The sequence below is a fragment of the Serpula lacrymans genome (assembly GCF_000218685.1).
Source record: "Serpula lacrymans var. lacrymans S7.9 unplaced genomic scaffold SERLAscaffold_12, whole genome shotgun sequence".
Classification (NCBI taxonomy): Eukaryota; Fungi; Basidiomycota; class Agaricomycetes; order Boletales; family Serpulaceae; genus Serpula; species Serpula lacrymans.
This window is the reverse complement of record NW_006763301.1, coordinates 940,126-955,339: the sequence shown is the minus strand read 5'-3', so window position 1 is coordinate 955,339 and position 15,214 is coordinate 940,126. Positions and strand designations below refer to the sequence as shown.

Below are 15,214 nucleotides of genomic sequence, written 5' to 3'. Positions count from 1 at the left end.
TTCGTTCCTCGATCTGGAATCGGCGATCACTCTGGTTGGTCCTCCGATCACTTTCGACACGGAGCCTCTCAAAGTTTACCCCGCATGCTCTTCTACTCCCAAGAAGCAAAGCTCTTACTAGTATGACTACATTACAAAAATTTCACACCAATGTTCTGGAGGAAACAACTTGGATGAGCCTGCTCCGTAATGAACGGGTTACGGAACCGAATAATTGATACGGCCGCGCATCCTTGATCACTTTTAATTTTTCAGACTCGCCGTTCAGTGATCATTCCACTTTCACAGTCGAAATGTCTAATGCTAAACGGCCAGTGAATACAATCAGCAAAACTATGCTGGAATACACTGATATCCTCTTTTGACCACGTAGTACCTCCACGTCCAGTAGAGATCACTATCGAAACATTTCATTACAGATATTTAAGGAAATAGTAATACAACAAGAGCAAGATGATAGGAAAAAGCTACTTTGCATACGCGTTTCTTTGCCACCTGACCAAGAATTACCATCAGCTTCAAACGACAAGCGTGATGGGTGCCCTAGTCGTGGTGATTTGCACACTGCCTTGGGAAACTCCCGGTCCGCTATTGGGCTGCCAATACACTGAACCTTTTGCATGGCCCATGCCCCCAGGGGTCTGGTTCAAAACACGTGTTCTGCCTTGCCCCGAAGGGTCTGAGGTACTACCTTTCTTGACGCTGACAGGAGCAGAAGATGAGTCGATAGTGAAAGCGCCCTCGTACGCATTGTTCAGCGTCACTTTCACGGGCGCATTCACGGTAGATGCTACAAGACTTTGAATAGAGTCGACGGGCGAGCTCGTGTAGACAATGGTGATGGGTCCCTTGTTGGCAATAGCAGATACTTTGAAGTTGCCGCCAGTAGCTTCGTCGGAGCAGGTCGAGTGGGTCGCACTGACGACGTATCAGCGAATATGCTTGAATTCATGAGCAGACGAGTTGACAAACCTGTGGCCAGTCTTTGCAGGAGCTCCGGTAAGAAACGAAGCCACGTCGTTCCGAAGGCCCACTTGAGCGCTGATTTCTGCATTTCCGGTAGTGAGCTCGAGCGATTCGGAGACATCGAATGCGCCCTTGATAGAAGCCTTAGCGTCATTGAAAGTGCCGACACCTGCAAAAATAGACTAGAAAATCTTCAATAATTGCACATGGAAAAGAGAAATACAAGGAAAACTTACGCCTGAGGTAATGCCTGCACCAGACTGAATTTTGAGGGCGCTGAAATAAACGGAACCTGCGATGTCTCCAATTGTATGGGCGTAGTCAGAAGAAGTGCTTTCGAAATTCTTGATCCTCAGAGGCTGGCCGTCGGACGTGGCGGGAAGCGTTACTGTGACTGTGAAACGCAGAGGTTCCTTCGGATTGGGGTTCCAACTATCGGGAGTCTGACACGGAATTAAGAAAGCCATCGCAGTCTTTACTAACCACATAAAAACTCACGAAAATACCAGCACCTTCGCCATTTTCCTCCTCCTTCTTCAGCAAGCAGACATTGGCACGATCCAAAGCTTCCTGGGTTTTGTAGTCCACCTGGACAAGGACATCGGCGGTATCTTTGACGACGGTCGAGTCCACGATGTTTACTTTGCCAATATTGTTGGAGCCGCGAGCTATGAAGTAGAGGAGGTCGGCATTGACGGGAAGTTCGAATGAGGTTTCAGCTGAATAGGGGTAAGGTGACCCAGGGTTCTCGGTGTGATCAGACCAGTCAGAACCGCCGATGCAACGTTGAACGGTGCCGTCTGCAGGAGTAGGCCATCCAGCATCGTCAGCATTCAAACTGAGCTGTGATCCCTAAGAAACAATATTAAAATGTGCAAGATGATTGTAGAGCTATGGACATACGGTGCTCTGACCGTATTTGTCACATGCAGCTTCAACGAGGCCGTCTGCGAAGGCAGAAAAACCGAGCCAAGTGACAAGAGAAACAGTATAGCAAATCATAGGTGAGGGTGGATGTGGCAGGATATTCGTGTAAGTCGGGAAGAAAACCTAAGGAGAGAGAAAGTATCTTGGAGCCTTATAAACCCAGCGGGGATTGCAGCGTGACACGACGCCTATAAAGAAGGCCATGTTAGGCGTGTGGTACGTTGTTACAAAATGGGTTCAGAACTATCTGAGTCGCAATCATGCTTGCTTCGAATGGGGCGTGGTTTGTGGAATAGAAAAACGTTAATAAGAAGTGGGAAATCGGAGTGGGGAGAGTTTGGGTATAGATGGAGAACCAGGCCCAGCGACAAGCCGAATAAACCATGACGAGTCTCTGAGCTACCGTAAAAGATAGTGCTGTGGGGTAAATGAGTAGGTGGCCCAGGAAGAATTCAATAGTCAAGGCCGAAGAAGTACTTTAGGTGCCTCGCGTCGAAAGTGATCGGACCAACAGTGATCGAAGAGCCAGCGTGATCGAAGGATATTATTGTGAATCGCCATCGGGTATTTACAGCTACTGCGACCCGTAATAGAGTGGGATCAAATGTCATAGTGTCAAGAGACAGATTCTGTGAACTTGAATGACTCGAAAGAACGACAATATATATAGGAGACCTTGCCTACGTTCAATTGGAAGAGTATAGGCCCAATCGAGGACAATCATTCGTGATCACCAATTTGCATATATGTCACATTAGAATCGAACATCGCAATCCTCCGTGCACACTTCGGCCGCTCATCTTAGTGTTGAATTCCGAGCGTGAACCGAATAATAACTTCACAGCCCTGCCCTGCCTCGTGATGTCACGACATCAGAGTCAACGTTCTTCACAAAGTTTGCAGAACCACTGATCAATGTCGCCATTGTCCCCTGACAGCGGTGAATCAGCTCACCTAATGCATAGAACACAGCCACTGCTCCTCGTTGTCCAATGTGAGCATTGCCGGCTGGGATCCCAAATGACTGCCCAGACCTTCGTTGAGTCCAGCTAGACGTTGTTCTCTCCGTCGTACATTCGCTCCCTCTCTCCCTCAATGTCCAGGGCATGTCTCATTCGCACGTCTCCTTTGCGTGCCATTCTCTCAAACAGCAACTTATACCGCGTTCGCCTAATTTGGCCTAATTTACTTCGTTCGACTCTGCCTCAAATGGGCTCGCGTTTAGTCTCCTGCAGACGTCGTCCCCCGACCACTTCGCTATTTCTGGGGGCGGATAGGTATGCCCTGCTCGAAGTAGACGTCCTGTCTTGGGATAAAGCGGCCCCACACACGCGTGCAGTCGAAGTCGCGAGAAGATTTACCAGTCTTCCCAGTGGCTATATGATCTCCCACCCAACTTTAAGTCGAGGCCACTCCTGATTTCATGTGCTTCAGACAACTAGATCTTTCACGTTCTATGATCCTCACCATGTCTCTTTTTAACTACAATTATGCATGCTTCAATTTGAAAGGGTGGCGCAAGACACTCATGATGCATTATCATGCAGAAACGCTATTCGTGGCCCTCTCCGTGATCGAAGCAAACCTAAAGGACGTCGTCAATAGCGTCCGTAACTAATATTAGAGCATCCTTACTCAATCTAGTTAATCTAACCTCCTCAGTTTTAGTGCCAACTGGGATATCAGTTCACTGTTATCGGCACAAGCAAACCAGCGCGAGGTTCGGGAACAGCTTTAAAAACAAAAAATCCTACGAAAAATATTCACCCATCTATCTTTTCTCCAACGGCCTGACCTTAACGAACACACTTGAAACAGCCGCACATGCAACCAGTCCAACCGCTAGCCACATCGCAGCATGGACGCCGTCAGCATATGACTTCCGCACGATCGCCTGCGTCTTGCCATCGAGTTCATTGATGTATGATAGTGAGCCAACCACGCTACGAACCAGCTTTTTCGCAGGTTCGGTCAAGGGATGTATTTTAATCCATTGTACAGCATTAATGAAGTGATCCAACTCATACCTCGTCAATATCCGTTGAACCCTTTGAATACTCGCGCAAAGATTTGCGGAGGACATCTTGCATAACAGTGCTGCCCAAAGAGACACCAATGAGTGACCCCAAGGATCGGAACAGGTATGATACTTTGACACACAAATTAATTCAGATAAACGTTAATTATAAACACAGCATTCATACCTGCAGTAGCAGTTGCCTTATCCTCTCGCCCTGCATTTGCAAGAAGCGCGACAAGAACCGAGGAAATCCCAGCACCTGGCCAGTTCTGTAAGATTTTTGGCTAAAACGAAGATAAATAGAGTATTTACCACCACCCAGACGCGAAATAATTAAACCTTTGAACATTCCGCTTAGCCTACAACTTCACAAGAAATATAGCCAAAAAATCTTAAGTTTGCGTACCGAAGATGATTCCAACCGTTGAAAATACCAAAGTACCAGTTGTGAGTGTCAAAAGAATGGAACCGAGGCACATTACTGTGCCAGATAGCATATTCAGCCAGTGGTATTTTCCAGTCCGTTGGATTAAGAATCCGCCGATGAGACCGCCAGCCACACCACTCAGTACACTCGGCAATAGCCATACACCGACCATGCTTGGACTGGTTTGGCGCACGGCTTGCAGGTAGAGAGGAAACTGGTAGGTCATTGTCATCATTGAAGCAGTGGCGAAGAAGTTGATAGAGTAACAGGCGACGAGTGAGCCAGAAGTCATGATTCTTTTGGGTGCGAGTGGCTCCGAGGCCCAAGTCCATTCTACGATCATGAAAAGTACGCAGAAGACGGCAGCGATAACAAAACACGCGATGGCCACACTCGAGCTCCAAGAGACAGTGCTCCCTCTATCAAGGGCAAGAAGCAGCGCGAAAATAGTAACGATCAAGGTGAACGCCCCCAGAAAGTCAATCCGCTTGAGTTTACTCAAGAAGGTATTAGAACTGGATGGAAGAGCCTGAGAAGGTAAGCGGAGAGCCAATGTGACCGTTAAGACCGCGAGCGCCGTTATAGGAACTTGAATGAGGAAAGACCTGAGTCGAATGAGTGAAGTTTGTGGAGAGGAAGAGCAGACTACTCACCATCTCCAGCCGATTGTATCAGCAAGTACCCCGCCCAGAGGTGCACCAGCCGATGAACCGACTGCAAACATGATGTTTTGCAAACCTTAAACCCTTCATTAGAGTGTCTCCAACATCGAATACACGACCGACCTTGCCAAGTGCCTCTTTTTCTGAGAGGAACGACATCTGACATGATAATTGACCCAACACTGTAGTATACAGTCAGATAGATGCCAATATAAAAAGAAGAATGATAAAGTACTCACGTAGAGATGCCACCTCCACCTATGCCAGCAATAGCTCTTGCAGCAATAAGCTCATTCATACTCCTTGCCAGTCCACAGAATAATATCCCCAGTGCAAACACTGTATACGCAACAATCAGACAGGTTTTTCGGCCAAAGATATCGCTCAGTTTTCCGTATAATGGTCTGCATTCGGAAAGTGAGAATGATAAAAAAGAGGATAATGAGTCGAACAAGGACATACTGAAAGCTTGTCAATGTGAGCAAATAACCAGTAACCACCCAACTCGCTTTTTGGAGTTGCTTGAATTCAGAACCAATCGCCGCGAAAGAAGAGGCAATTATGGTGCTGTCCATTGACACGAGGAAGACGCCGATTGACATTGGAAGGATCTTCAAGCGGATGAGTATTAAAGAAAAGAAAATCAGCCCTACCTCTCCAAAATACTGCTTACGATTGCGACAAGTTGGAGAGGTGTCCTTTCAACAACCACTTGCTCCTCTTGATCCACCTGACTGGGTTGAGGTTGTTGATCAGGATTACTGGCAGAATTATCATTAGCATCGACGAGATGTGGCAACTTTTCGTCAGCTAGCACCCCTGGCGGCTCGCTGCTAGTACGGATAGAGAAATATCGGAAGAAAGCCATGAAGGGAACAACGGCGGCGAAAGTTTGGAGGCCATACGAAATATTATATGGGCCAGAATAAGAGTAGGCGTAGAAGTCCCTTATCTCTGAGAGTTCCGATCAGATCCTCCAGGGATCCTCAAGCATGGACACAATGAGTAGCCCGAGCAGGTAATGCCTTCGCCTTTTAATAGGGCGCTCCTTGGGCTCTCCTCGCTTCATTATAATACGCAGGTGATTGGTCGATTGTGCACGTAAAAGGGGTTAGTGCTCGATTGTAAACTAGAGGGTCGAGAGTAGTATGAGTCAAGTAAAACAAGGAAAGCTTGGACGCCCGTAAACTTAATACGCAGACGGCTTTGACACTGGCTGGTTTTACATACGAGCTGCACTAGGGCGGAATATCCTAATGCGACATGGGCGATAAGCGTATAAAGTAACTCACCAACATCTTGACGCCCGAGTAATGGCTCTTACTCGCATGTGACTGTTTCCGCTAGCGCTTTGACCGCTAAAAAAAAAATACTACGGCCCTCCGACCTTCTTCGACCAGTTAGGGTGTGGTGGTAAACAACTTGGAATGAAGTCTGTAATACGCTTGACAGGATGATAAATATGTCGTTTTGCACTGGCCAGCCACGCGTGACGATATCATTTTGATATGTTCGACCTGCTCACAGCGAGAAAAGCTTCAATGCAAAACATACCTCAGCCTAATAAAATATTGAAAACCTGCCTTCCAATGCTTCGCCGACCTGAGTTGTTTCAATATGCGACGTGAAGTTGTAAGAATTCGAACAAAACTGGATGGTCTGCAGTGACAATAACACAATCACTTTATCGCATTTCAAAGGAAGCAGATATTAAATTGAATCATGGCATTTAATGGATTACATCTAAATTCACGGCTTTGAACCTGAAACATCAAGATCAAACATAACATGGAATTTGAACGCGGAAGTACCTTGACTGGGACTAATGAATTGTGAATCATGATACAAGGGTTCGAAGTGCGTTGGATATGTCTCCTCCATGTTCTGCCAGAACCTTCTCTGCTTGTGACCTAGGTATCTCGAATTCGTTGATCTAGGTTGCGTGTGAGATCTCTCTACCCAGAAAACTAAGTAGAATGAGACTGAACTATTATGTCTACGTCTTCTCGCTTTACAACTGCTGCATCTTTTGTGGTTTTGGGTGGTGGTTGTCGGTCAAGCACAATGTTTCGTACTGCATCTTCCAGCTTCGCTTTCGAATAGCTCATGCCATCGGAAAACTTGCGCATATATGTGAGTATAGTAGCGTTACAGAGGGCATAGAATAACATACGTTTACTATGACCTCTGGTTCTGGTCGTCCGTTGTACATTTTATTCTCCAAAAACACAAGTTACAGCGAGTCCAGCTTGATAGTGGTGCGGTGTGGCGTGGGAAGAACCGGTCCCAAATGAATCTTGCTTGAGCGCTAGTCATGGTTGTTTCTTGCTCAGCATCCAGAAATTCTAGCAATTGTTCGCTATGGACTCGTTTGACAATTTTCAATACGACTCAGCATCGTCGTACGGCGGCATTGGCATCGTCGACGACAATTCGTCCGTCTACACCGCCAACACCAACGCTAATACCCCCCTTGACCTCGACAGTCTGTCCATTGTCGATGACAGATCCCAATCTTCAGCGTCGTATACAAATGGCCACCACCACCATCACCACCATGCTCCCAGAACCGGAATAGACGAGGATTTCGACTCAGTTTTGGATGATTTGAAAGACGAAGGTGTCGTTGATTTGCCGCCACACGCTTGCAGGTACGCATCAATCATACATTCTTCATTTTTCAGTCAGTAATGTTACAAATCATCTTCTACTAACAGCTACTGTGGTATACACTCTCCAGCATCTGTCGTAAAGTGTTTGGTATGCGCCAAATGGTTCTGTAATTCACGCGGCAACACCTCCGCATCTCACATCGTTAACCACCTTGTTCGCGCAAAACACAAGGAGGTCATCTTGCATGCTGAGAGCCCTCTTGGAGAAACAACGCCCGAATGTTACAACTGTGGAAGCAAGAATGTTTTTATGCTTGGATTCATTCCTGCTAAGAGCGACACAGTTGTCGTCCTATTGTGCCGGTACGTAAATAGTCTGTTCACACGGTTTTGTATCTGATATATCAACTTGTTAGTCAACCTTGCGCTGCCATCACAAAGGACATGTCGTGGAATGCATCTCTCTGGGCACCTCTCATTGATGATCGTTCCTTCCTGTCTTGGTTGGTGAAGCCTCCGACCGAGACTGAACAGCTTCGCTCCCGTCAGATTTCATTCAATCAAATAAATCGCCTAGAAGACCTTTGGCGCGAGAATGCAAATGCAACTCTGGAAGACCTTGAAAAGCCTGGAGTCGATGATGAGCCGCAACCGATCCTTCTCCGTTATGAGGATGCATATCAGTATCAAAATATCTTCGGCCCGCTGGTAAAAATAGAAGCAGATTACGATAAGCGGTTGAAAGAGTCACAGACGCAGACAGACATCACAGTTAGGTGGGACTTGGGTCTCAATCAGAAGAGAGTGGCGTGGTTTTGCTTGCCAAAGCTTGAGAGTGGGGAAGTGAGGTTAGCTGTCGGGGATGAACTAAGATTGAGGTATGCTGGTGAACTCCACAAAGCCTGGGATGGCGTTGGACATGTCATTAAGATCCCGAACAGTGAGTAACATCGTTTTGTATTGTATGACTACAATGCTGATCGAGATCCAGACGTGTCGGACGAGATTGGTCTTGAACTTAGGAGGACGGAAGGAGTCCCGTCGGAATGCACACATAATTTTGCCGCAGACTTTGTTTGGAAATCGACTAGCTTCGATAGGATGCAACTTGCCATGAAGACATTCGCAGTTGACGAAAAGAGCGTCAACGGATATATTGTGAGTAGCATTCGTCTAATTTTTATCCTTCGTGGCTCATGCCAGTATTAGTATCACAAACTTCTCGGTCACGAGCTTGAACCTCAGGTTCTCCGAACCCAAATGCCCAAGCGCTTCTCAGCGCCAGGTCTCCCGGAACTCAATCATTCGCAAATGTATGCTGTGAAGAGTGTCCTACAGAAGCCCATTAGCTTAATTCAAGGACCGCCTGGTACCGGCAAAACAGTAACTTCCGCGTCGATCGTTTACCATTTGGCCAAGATGAATCCAGGCCAAGTTCTTGTCTGTGCACCATCGAACGTCGCTGTCGACCAGCTCACTGAAAAGATTCATGCCACCGGACTCAAGGTTGTGCGTCTGACAGCTAAATCGCGTGAGGCACTCGATTCGTCGGTAGCTTTCCTTACTCTGCACCAGCAAGTCGCCAACAGTACCGCCCACGTTGAGCTGCAGAAGTTGATACAGCTTAAGAATGAGCAAGGAGAGTTGAGCTCCAATGATGAAAGGAAATATAAGACCTTGATCAGGCAGTGTGAGAAGGAGATTTTAGGAGCAGCAGATGTGATATGTTGCACTTGCGTTGGTGCAGGTGATCCCAGGCTGAATAAGCTCAAGTTCAGGACTGTATTAATTGATGAAGCTACTCAAGCTGCTGAACCAGGTTGGTGCTCTTACTTGCTATTCTGATTCACATGTTTATCATTTTTTGCAGAGTGCATGATCCCTCTTGTTCTTGGCTGTAAGCAAGTCGTGCTAGTTGGAGATCACCAGGTAAAATCCTATATATTGTTCATTTCTCCATTTCTAAACGCATATATGTGCAGCAACTTGGTCCTGTCATCATGAACAAGAAAGCGGCACGCGCGGGATTGACACAGTCGCTCTTCGAGCGGCTCGTCGTCCTTGGTAACCGACCCATTCGTCTCCAAGTGCAATATCGTATGCATCCTTGCCTTTCCGAGTTCCCGTCGAACATGTTCTACGAGGGAACTCTGCAAAATGGTGTCACTGCACCGGAGCGCTTGCGCAAGAATGTAGATTTTCCGTGGCCTGTTCCAGATACTCCTATGTTCTTCTATCAAAACTTGGGTCAAGAAGAAATTTCTTCCAGCGGCACGTCGTTCTTAAATAGGTCCGTTAAATCTCGTTGAAAATTCAACACAAACACTAATGTGAGATGACGTATTTCAGGACTGAAGCATCCAATGTAGAAAAAATCGTGACCAAATTCTTCAAGTCCGGCGTTGTACCTGGCCAGATTGGTGTTGTCACACCATACGAGGGCCAGCGGTCGTACATCGTGAACTATATGCAATTCAATGGTTCGCTCAAGAAGGATTTGTATAAGGAAATCGAGGTAGCAAGTGTCGATGCATTCCAAGGGCGAGAGAAGGACTATATCATTCTTAGCTGTGTCCGGAGCAACGAACACCAGGGCATCGGGTTCTTGAATGACCCCCGTCGTCTTAACGTTGCTCTCACGCGTGCTAAATATGGTGTGGTCATCCTTGGTAATCCAAAGGTATTGAGCAAGGTGAGAACGGCTGTTATCCCTATATCTTGTTGGATGGAACTGATTACTTGTGTATCTATAGCACCCGTTGTGGCACTACCTTCTCACTCACTACAAAGAGAAGAATTGTTTAGTGGAGGGTCCATTAAATAATTTGCAGCCTAGTATGATCCAGTTCAGCAAACCCCGTCGCTCGCTCGGCAAGTCAATGGACCAATTCAGGCGCCACGAGACAAACGCGCGCGACTTCATGGGTGGCAGGTCTGGTACACCAAGCCGATTCGACGCGAGTTTCTACCGTACACACGATGCCCTGGGATATATTCCCTCGGACGTCCAGTCACTCCGCTCGCAGGCAACTTACTCTTCTGGTCTACCTATGTTCGCCGCTACAGGCGGTTTTGGACCCGGCGCCCCACGCGGCGTGGGCGGAAATGGGAAACGCAGTGTTTATGGAAGCTATGCAAGTTCTATTATATCTCAGGATGCGGGTCCCCCCAGTGGTAGCAGTGTTGTTGGCGGTGGCAGTGTTGTCAGTGCCGCCAGCATGGCCTACTCACAATCTGACCGCCTGCACCGTCGTGCGTCTTTCTCCTCCGTCGCGGGTGCATCAGACATGGGCAGTTTGAGTGCCTATGATTACAAGAGTCAAGATGGCACGACGGACATGGATGATATGAAGAGCCAGTACGCGGGCACGCAGAACGGGGTTACTGTGTTCTAGCACGATCTTCACGAGGGCCTTGGGGTACGCAAGTTAACGGCTTTGTGCTGCTAGTGCTTCTGCCATCGCTGTGCTTCGTCCTCTCGACTGGGTAGACGAGCGCTGTTATCGCGGCAGCGTTGCGCTGCCTTCTGCAGTTTCACAGACACGGCTGCCCTCCGTGATCTTGTCACTATCTTGGATCTATTGAAACTTTCCGCCCAGTCTCATTTTCACCTCGATCATACAGAACTTGATGGTCATCAGACTTCCCGTGTCGATCTGTTCGAGGATGTATTTCCCCCCTGGCCTTTCCTCGTTGACAGTGTCCATTCCTATCGAGACTTGGCTTCTTTATCCCAAAATACGCAGGCGAATTCTCGCATCCTTGTGCTGTGGTCGTTTAGCCTCCATGTTGATACGTAGTAGAGTAGGTATGAACAGGTTGTATGTGTATGAATGAGTTGTTTTATGAAATCGCAATTATGATCTAAAATCGAGTTGACGGAATCAAAGCGAAAATCTAAGTACTGTAAGGCCATGAGAGTACTAGTACAGCGTATAGAGAATGCAAGACATGCAAGACTAAGGGGGTCAGCAGAGCCTACTCGTCACCCATGATCAAAGTATGGAAATTAGGAAACACAAGTTCCTCTTCAACAGTTTTTCGTATCACGTCTTGTATGAAACGTTCCACTCGCGTTACATTCTTGAGCACATGCTTGTCTGCCTGCCCTATCTCGCTCTCGATCAATATGGACGGTAGTAAGCGTTGACCAACGGGGAGCGGTTTCCCTGGGCGTGACTCGTCCATGCCAGCATCTGGCGGAGTACTACTCTGAGAGCGACCGCAAGCAGGTCCATACGGGTCAAGGTCGTCTAACACACATAGATGCACACGCCGACGGGCACCCTCGTACGCGACAGCAACCTCACCACTGAACACAAGGCCCGTGACTGAGAGTTTGATAGGGAGCGCCATGAACATGGGCGAGGGATAGTTGATTAAGAGTGACGTCGTGAGTGTGATACGGAGGTTTGAATGCCAGGTGATGTGGAGGTGCAGCTGGATGTTTGGATGCGGGGGTGCGCCTGTGGAATCGACTTCTACAGCTGAGGGTAGTGGCAGGACCTGCTCTCCCTCCTCCCTCCCTCCTGAGCCCGACGGACGTGCTCGCTGGTCAAAGGCATTTAGGGAGTCTGGAGAACTGTCCAGTTGACTGCGGTAAGACGAAGGGCTGGGACGCGCAGGGGTGACAGGACGAAAGTCACCCAGACTCGGTACACTCATATGCATGGCCCCACCGCTCCATATATCGCGCTGCATCCCTGAATGCAGCGCTGGTGTCGATGAAAAGAGGTCGACAGAGGGCCCGCGTCCATAGCGGATATGGGGCGGGAGATGATGGTATGCAGGCCCGTCGTCGCCCACGCCCTTCCTCGCAGCCCGTCTCGAGACCCACTCGAACCCGTCGTCGTCGTCTCCGTACACGCCCTCGGTAACCTTGACGGGATCCGAGTGGTCAGACGAAGAGCCGTCGTCGTCGTCGTCGTCTTCGAGGAAGTCAGGGTGGATGTCGCGCAGGTCTATGAGCTCGACGTCGGGCGATGCAGAGCCAAAGTCAAGGGAGGTTACCTCAACGGGCCCAATGAATGATGGCCTTGTGGTTGTGGTGAGCTGCCTGTTGAGAGCATCGATGAGCGACGAAGCGAGGGTGGCATCTAACTTGTGCCACTCCAGATCAATGGACATGGTAACTTATAAACACGGAGAGCGTGACCTTAGCGCTACCCGTCAAAATAACATATGCACTCAAACTACTTACACAACTTGAACATCCCGAAAATTCATGTTAGGTTTACATTCCTTTTTGCACAGGTCGTGGTTTTTCAGTCCAAGTGATCAATGCAAAAGAAAAATATTACAGCCGATGCTCGAAGCTGATGCTACCGTAGTTATTCTAAGTATGTAATAGATTCAAAGACTGGCAGGTCGATGAAAAATATTGGAATCGAGGCCCGCTTATCCAAGAGTGCGTCGCCGTCGTCGTCCAACCCGCAAACTCGATTCGAATCAACCAACCACCACCACCTCGTCATAAGACCCAGCGGAGACAGGAAGGCCAAGATAAAGAAAGCGAGATGGGAACACGAGGACACTGTTATAACTTGAAAATAGATAACTTGTTATGGCAAGGATCTGCAAGGCAAGGGTGCCGAAGAGGGAGGGGTTTCGAGCAAAGCTGGGCGGGGCGGGGGTATAAAACAAAGAAGGTCGTCAAATAGGCATTTATCGTACGGTTTTTAATAAGAAATTTGTGGGTCAGAACGTTTCCTTCATCATCAGCTCACAAACGCTCCTCAGGACGCGGGGTGGGCGAACGCGAAGGGTATGGTGAGCCGTATGGCGCATTCAGGTATCGCGACGTCGACTCCATCTCGGAGAAGTACTCATTATCGACGGGGGCGCCCTTATCTGCGAATCCGAGCGCAGTAGCGATAGCGCGCGGGCTACCAAACGGCGATGACGATTTCTTCTTCGAAGTGAAATGCCCGAGGATGGGAGCATCAGGGCCGACAGGCGTACCAGGGAACGGCGTCGACGACTTTCCAGAGCCCGAAACTCCAGCGCCATTCATGACTTGCGATATCACACGAGGTTCCTGACCCGCTGGCTGATTGTACATCCACGTAGCAGCAAGCACGGTAGACGCGCCGATGATAAAGGACGGAGTGATGCGGAAGTCGAAGAGGACGACAGAGGCTAGGAAGGAGATAATGATGGAGAGCGAAGTGGCGAAACCTTTGAGAATGTTGTCAGAGTACTTGATCACCACCGCCGTCACAAGCCCTCCTATGACCTGGATAGACACCGTAGCCCATGCCCACGCTCCAAAGTTACGGAACAAATCCGACAAGAACCCATTAGAGTCTGGTAGCGAAGGCGCATACAGAATGGGTAGGAGTGCCGGGAGGAGCGAAAACAACGACAGCTGAACATTGCGTACCCACAAATCTGCCTTGGAGTTTTTCAAAACCATCTCAAAGTAAACACCTGCCAACCCAGAAGTAAAGCACGCTGCCGTTACCGCTCCAAAACCTTTCAACGGGCTCATGATATGGACGTGTGGGGCCGATTCATGCGCACTGCCTACAGGAACTTCGCGAGGTGCTGGATGCGAAAACGTCGCCGCCGTCTGTATCTGCACGATGCCAACACCAATCGCAAGGAAGAAGAGTGACAGCCACTTCGTCGAAGACAGCTTTCTCCGAAGAAGTGCCACGGAGAATGCGGCGGTAGTCAAAATCTTCATCTGGTAAGCTACTTGAAAGGAAGCCACAGGCAAGTTTGAGATGGCCACGAACTGCAGCGAGTTCTGGACTACGTATAGGATAGCGGGGATAGATAGCTTCCAACAGTCTGGACTGAATATCTCACTGCATACCTGGCGAAAGGCAGCCGACCAAGGGAAAAACGACTGGAGAACACCTCCAAACGTCTTACGAGAGGACCACGGAGTATCAGCTGCATCTCTAACGCGACCAAGGGCTATAACGAACGATATTGAGCCCTTGAGAAGTTCGTTAGTCAAGACGGCAGCTGCTGGGGAGTAAGCTAGATGGGGTGGTGTCGATACGCGAGAGTAGTGCATAACGATAGACAAGGCTGCATTCTGGACTGCCAGGGTGACAAGGCTAGTGAGCAGAGTTGTGTGAGAAACTGGTTTCAGAGCAGGAGCAGAATCCACTGACGAGACGTATTTCAGCGGCAAAGCACAGATGGTGGGTGAGGAATCGTGTGCAGACCCGTTCGTGGGCGCGGAAAGAATTATGCCTGGTGTTTTACTTGAAAGACCATTAAGAGCTGCTGGTGGAAGTAATGGAGCGATTCGTGGGCTTGAATTCGTGTTTGCGGGACCAGTTAGGTTTGAATTTGAGGGAATGGAACGGACTGAGGGATTCGGCCGATGATACATGGAATCTGGCGGTGGAAACGCAGGCGAAAGACGAGACACTATGCAAGGAAATAAAGACTGAATATACACACAGAAAGAAAGAACAAAAGCTCTTACTGTGTCTGTGAGACTGGCAAAGGCGGAAATGTGACTGGTCTGATGGCGGCACGTACCAGTAAATGATACGACACTTTCAACCAGGGTGATATCTGGAAAACACCGGGGTTGCTGTGCGTCGCTGCGGTGGTCGACGTTGAGAACGACGACGAG

The 15,214-nt window shown here is 48.6% G+C and overlaps 9 protein-coding genes across 9 annotated transcripts; 3 read left to right on the top strand and 6 right to left on the bottom strand.

Annotated features, from left to right (window-relative positions):
• Positions 1–518: 518 nt before the first annotated feature.
• On the bottom strand, positions 519–1,968 carry SERLADRAFT_441593 (uncharacterized protein; the record flags this gene model as incomplete). Its single annotated transcript, XM_007322121.1, has 5 exons — positions 519–918; positions 973–1,148; positions 1,203–1,409; positions 1,465–1,818; positions 1,870–1,968. The coding sequence occupies 5 exons, from the start codon at positions 1,966–1,968 to the stop codon at positions 519–521; spliced, it is 1,236 nt and encodes a 411-aa protein (XP_007322183.1).
• Positions 1,969–2,068: 100 nt separating this feature from the next.
• On the bottom strand, positions 2,069–2,611 carry SERLADRAFT_476153 (uncharacterized protein; the record flags this gene model as incomplete). The annotated part of the gene is made up of 2 exons (XM_007322120.1): positions 2,069–2,522; positions 2,578–2,611. The coding sequence occupies one exon, from the start codon at positions 2,276–2,278 to the stop codon at positions 2,099–2,101; it is 180 nt and encodes a 59-aa protein (XP_007322182.1).
• Positions 2,612–2,988: 377 nt separating this feature from the next.
• Positions 2,989–3,511, top strand: SERLADRAFT_441592 (uncharacterized protein; the record flags this gene model as incomplete). Its single annotated transcript, XM_007322119.1, has 2 exons — positions 2,989–3,265; positions 3,336–3,511. 2 exons carry the CDS (start codon positions 2,989–2,991, stop codon positions 3,509–3,511), a joined length of 453 nt encoding a protein of 150 aa, XP_007322181.1.
• Positions 3,512–3,646: 135 nt separating this feature from the next.
• Positions 3,647–5,604, bottom strand: SERLADRAFT_357869 (uncharacterized protein; the record flags this gene model as incomplete). The annotated part of the gene is made up of 9 exons (XM_007322118.1): positions 3,647–3,847; positions 3,921–4,042; positions 4,098–4,172; positions 4,226–4,252; positions 4,320–4,945; positions 4,994–5,078; positions 5,126–5,184; positions 5,242–5,406; positions 5,465–5,604. The coding sequence occupies 9 exons, from the start codon at positions 5,602–5,604 to the stop codon at positions 3,665–3,667; spliced, it is 1,482 nt and encodes a 493-aa protein (XP_007322180.1).
• Positions 5,605–6,450: 846 nt separating this feature from the next.
• Positions 6,451–7,224, bottom strand: SERLADRAFT_476146 (uncharacterized protein; the record flags this gene model as incomplete). The annotated part of the gene is made up of 5 exons (XM_007322117.1): positions 6,451–6,519; positions 6,586–6,757; positions 6,814–6,935; positions 6,991–7,122; positions 7,176–7,224. 3 exons carry the CDS (start codon positions 7,212–7,214, stop codon positions 6,840–6,842), a joined length of 267 nt encoding a protein of 88 aa, XP_007322179.1.
• A 2,830-nt stretch (positions 7,225–10,054) lies between these two features.
• Positions 10,055–11,485, top strand: SERLADRAFT_476145 (uncharacterized protein; the record flags this gene model as incomplete). Its single annotated transcript, XM_007322116.1, has 2 exons — positions 10,055–10,306; positions 10,368–11,485. 2 exons carry the CDS (start codon positions 10,082–10,084, stop codon positions 11,007–11,009), a joined length of 867 nt encoding a protein of 288 aa, XP_007322178.1.
• Positions 11,440–12,741, bottom strand: SERLADRAFT_452359 (uncharacterized protein; the record flags this gene model as incomplete). Its single annotated transcript, XM_007322115.1, has 2 exons — positions 11,440–12,054; positions 12,178–12,741. 2 exons carry the CDS (start codon positions 12,739–12,741, stop codon positions 11,593–11,595), a joined length of 1,026 nt encoding a protein of 341 aa, XP_007322177.1.
• A 110-nt stretch (positions 12,742–12,851) lies between these two features.
• SERLADRAFT_476141 (uncharacterized protein) lies at positions 12,852–13,334 on the top strand (the record flags this gene model as incomplete). Its single annotated transcript, XM_007322114.1, has 2 exons — positions 12,852–13,203; positions 13,234–13,334. One exon carries the CDS (start codon positions 12,985–12,987, stop codon positions 13,159–13,161), a length of 177 nt encoding a protein of 58 aa, XP_007322176.1.
• SERLADRAFT_452357 (uncharacterized protein) lies at positions 13,314–14,965 on the bottom strand (the record flags this gene model as incomplete). The annotated part of the gene is made up of 3 exons (XM_007322113.1): positions 13,314–13,611; positions 13,645–14,684; positions 14,742–14,965. The coding sequence occupies 3 exons, from the start codon at positions 14,963–14,965 to the stop codon at positions 13,337–13,339; spliced, it is 1,539 nt and encodes a 512-aa protein (XP_007322175.1).
• Between the last annotated feature and the right edge of the window lie 249 nt (positions 14,966–15,214).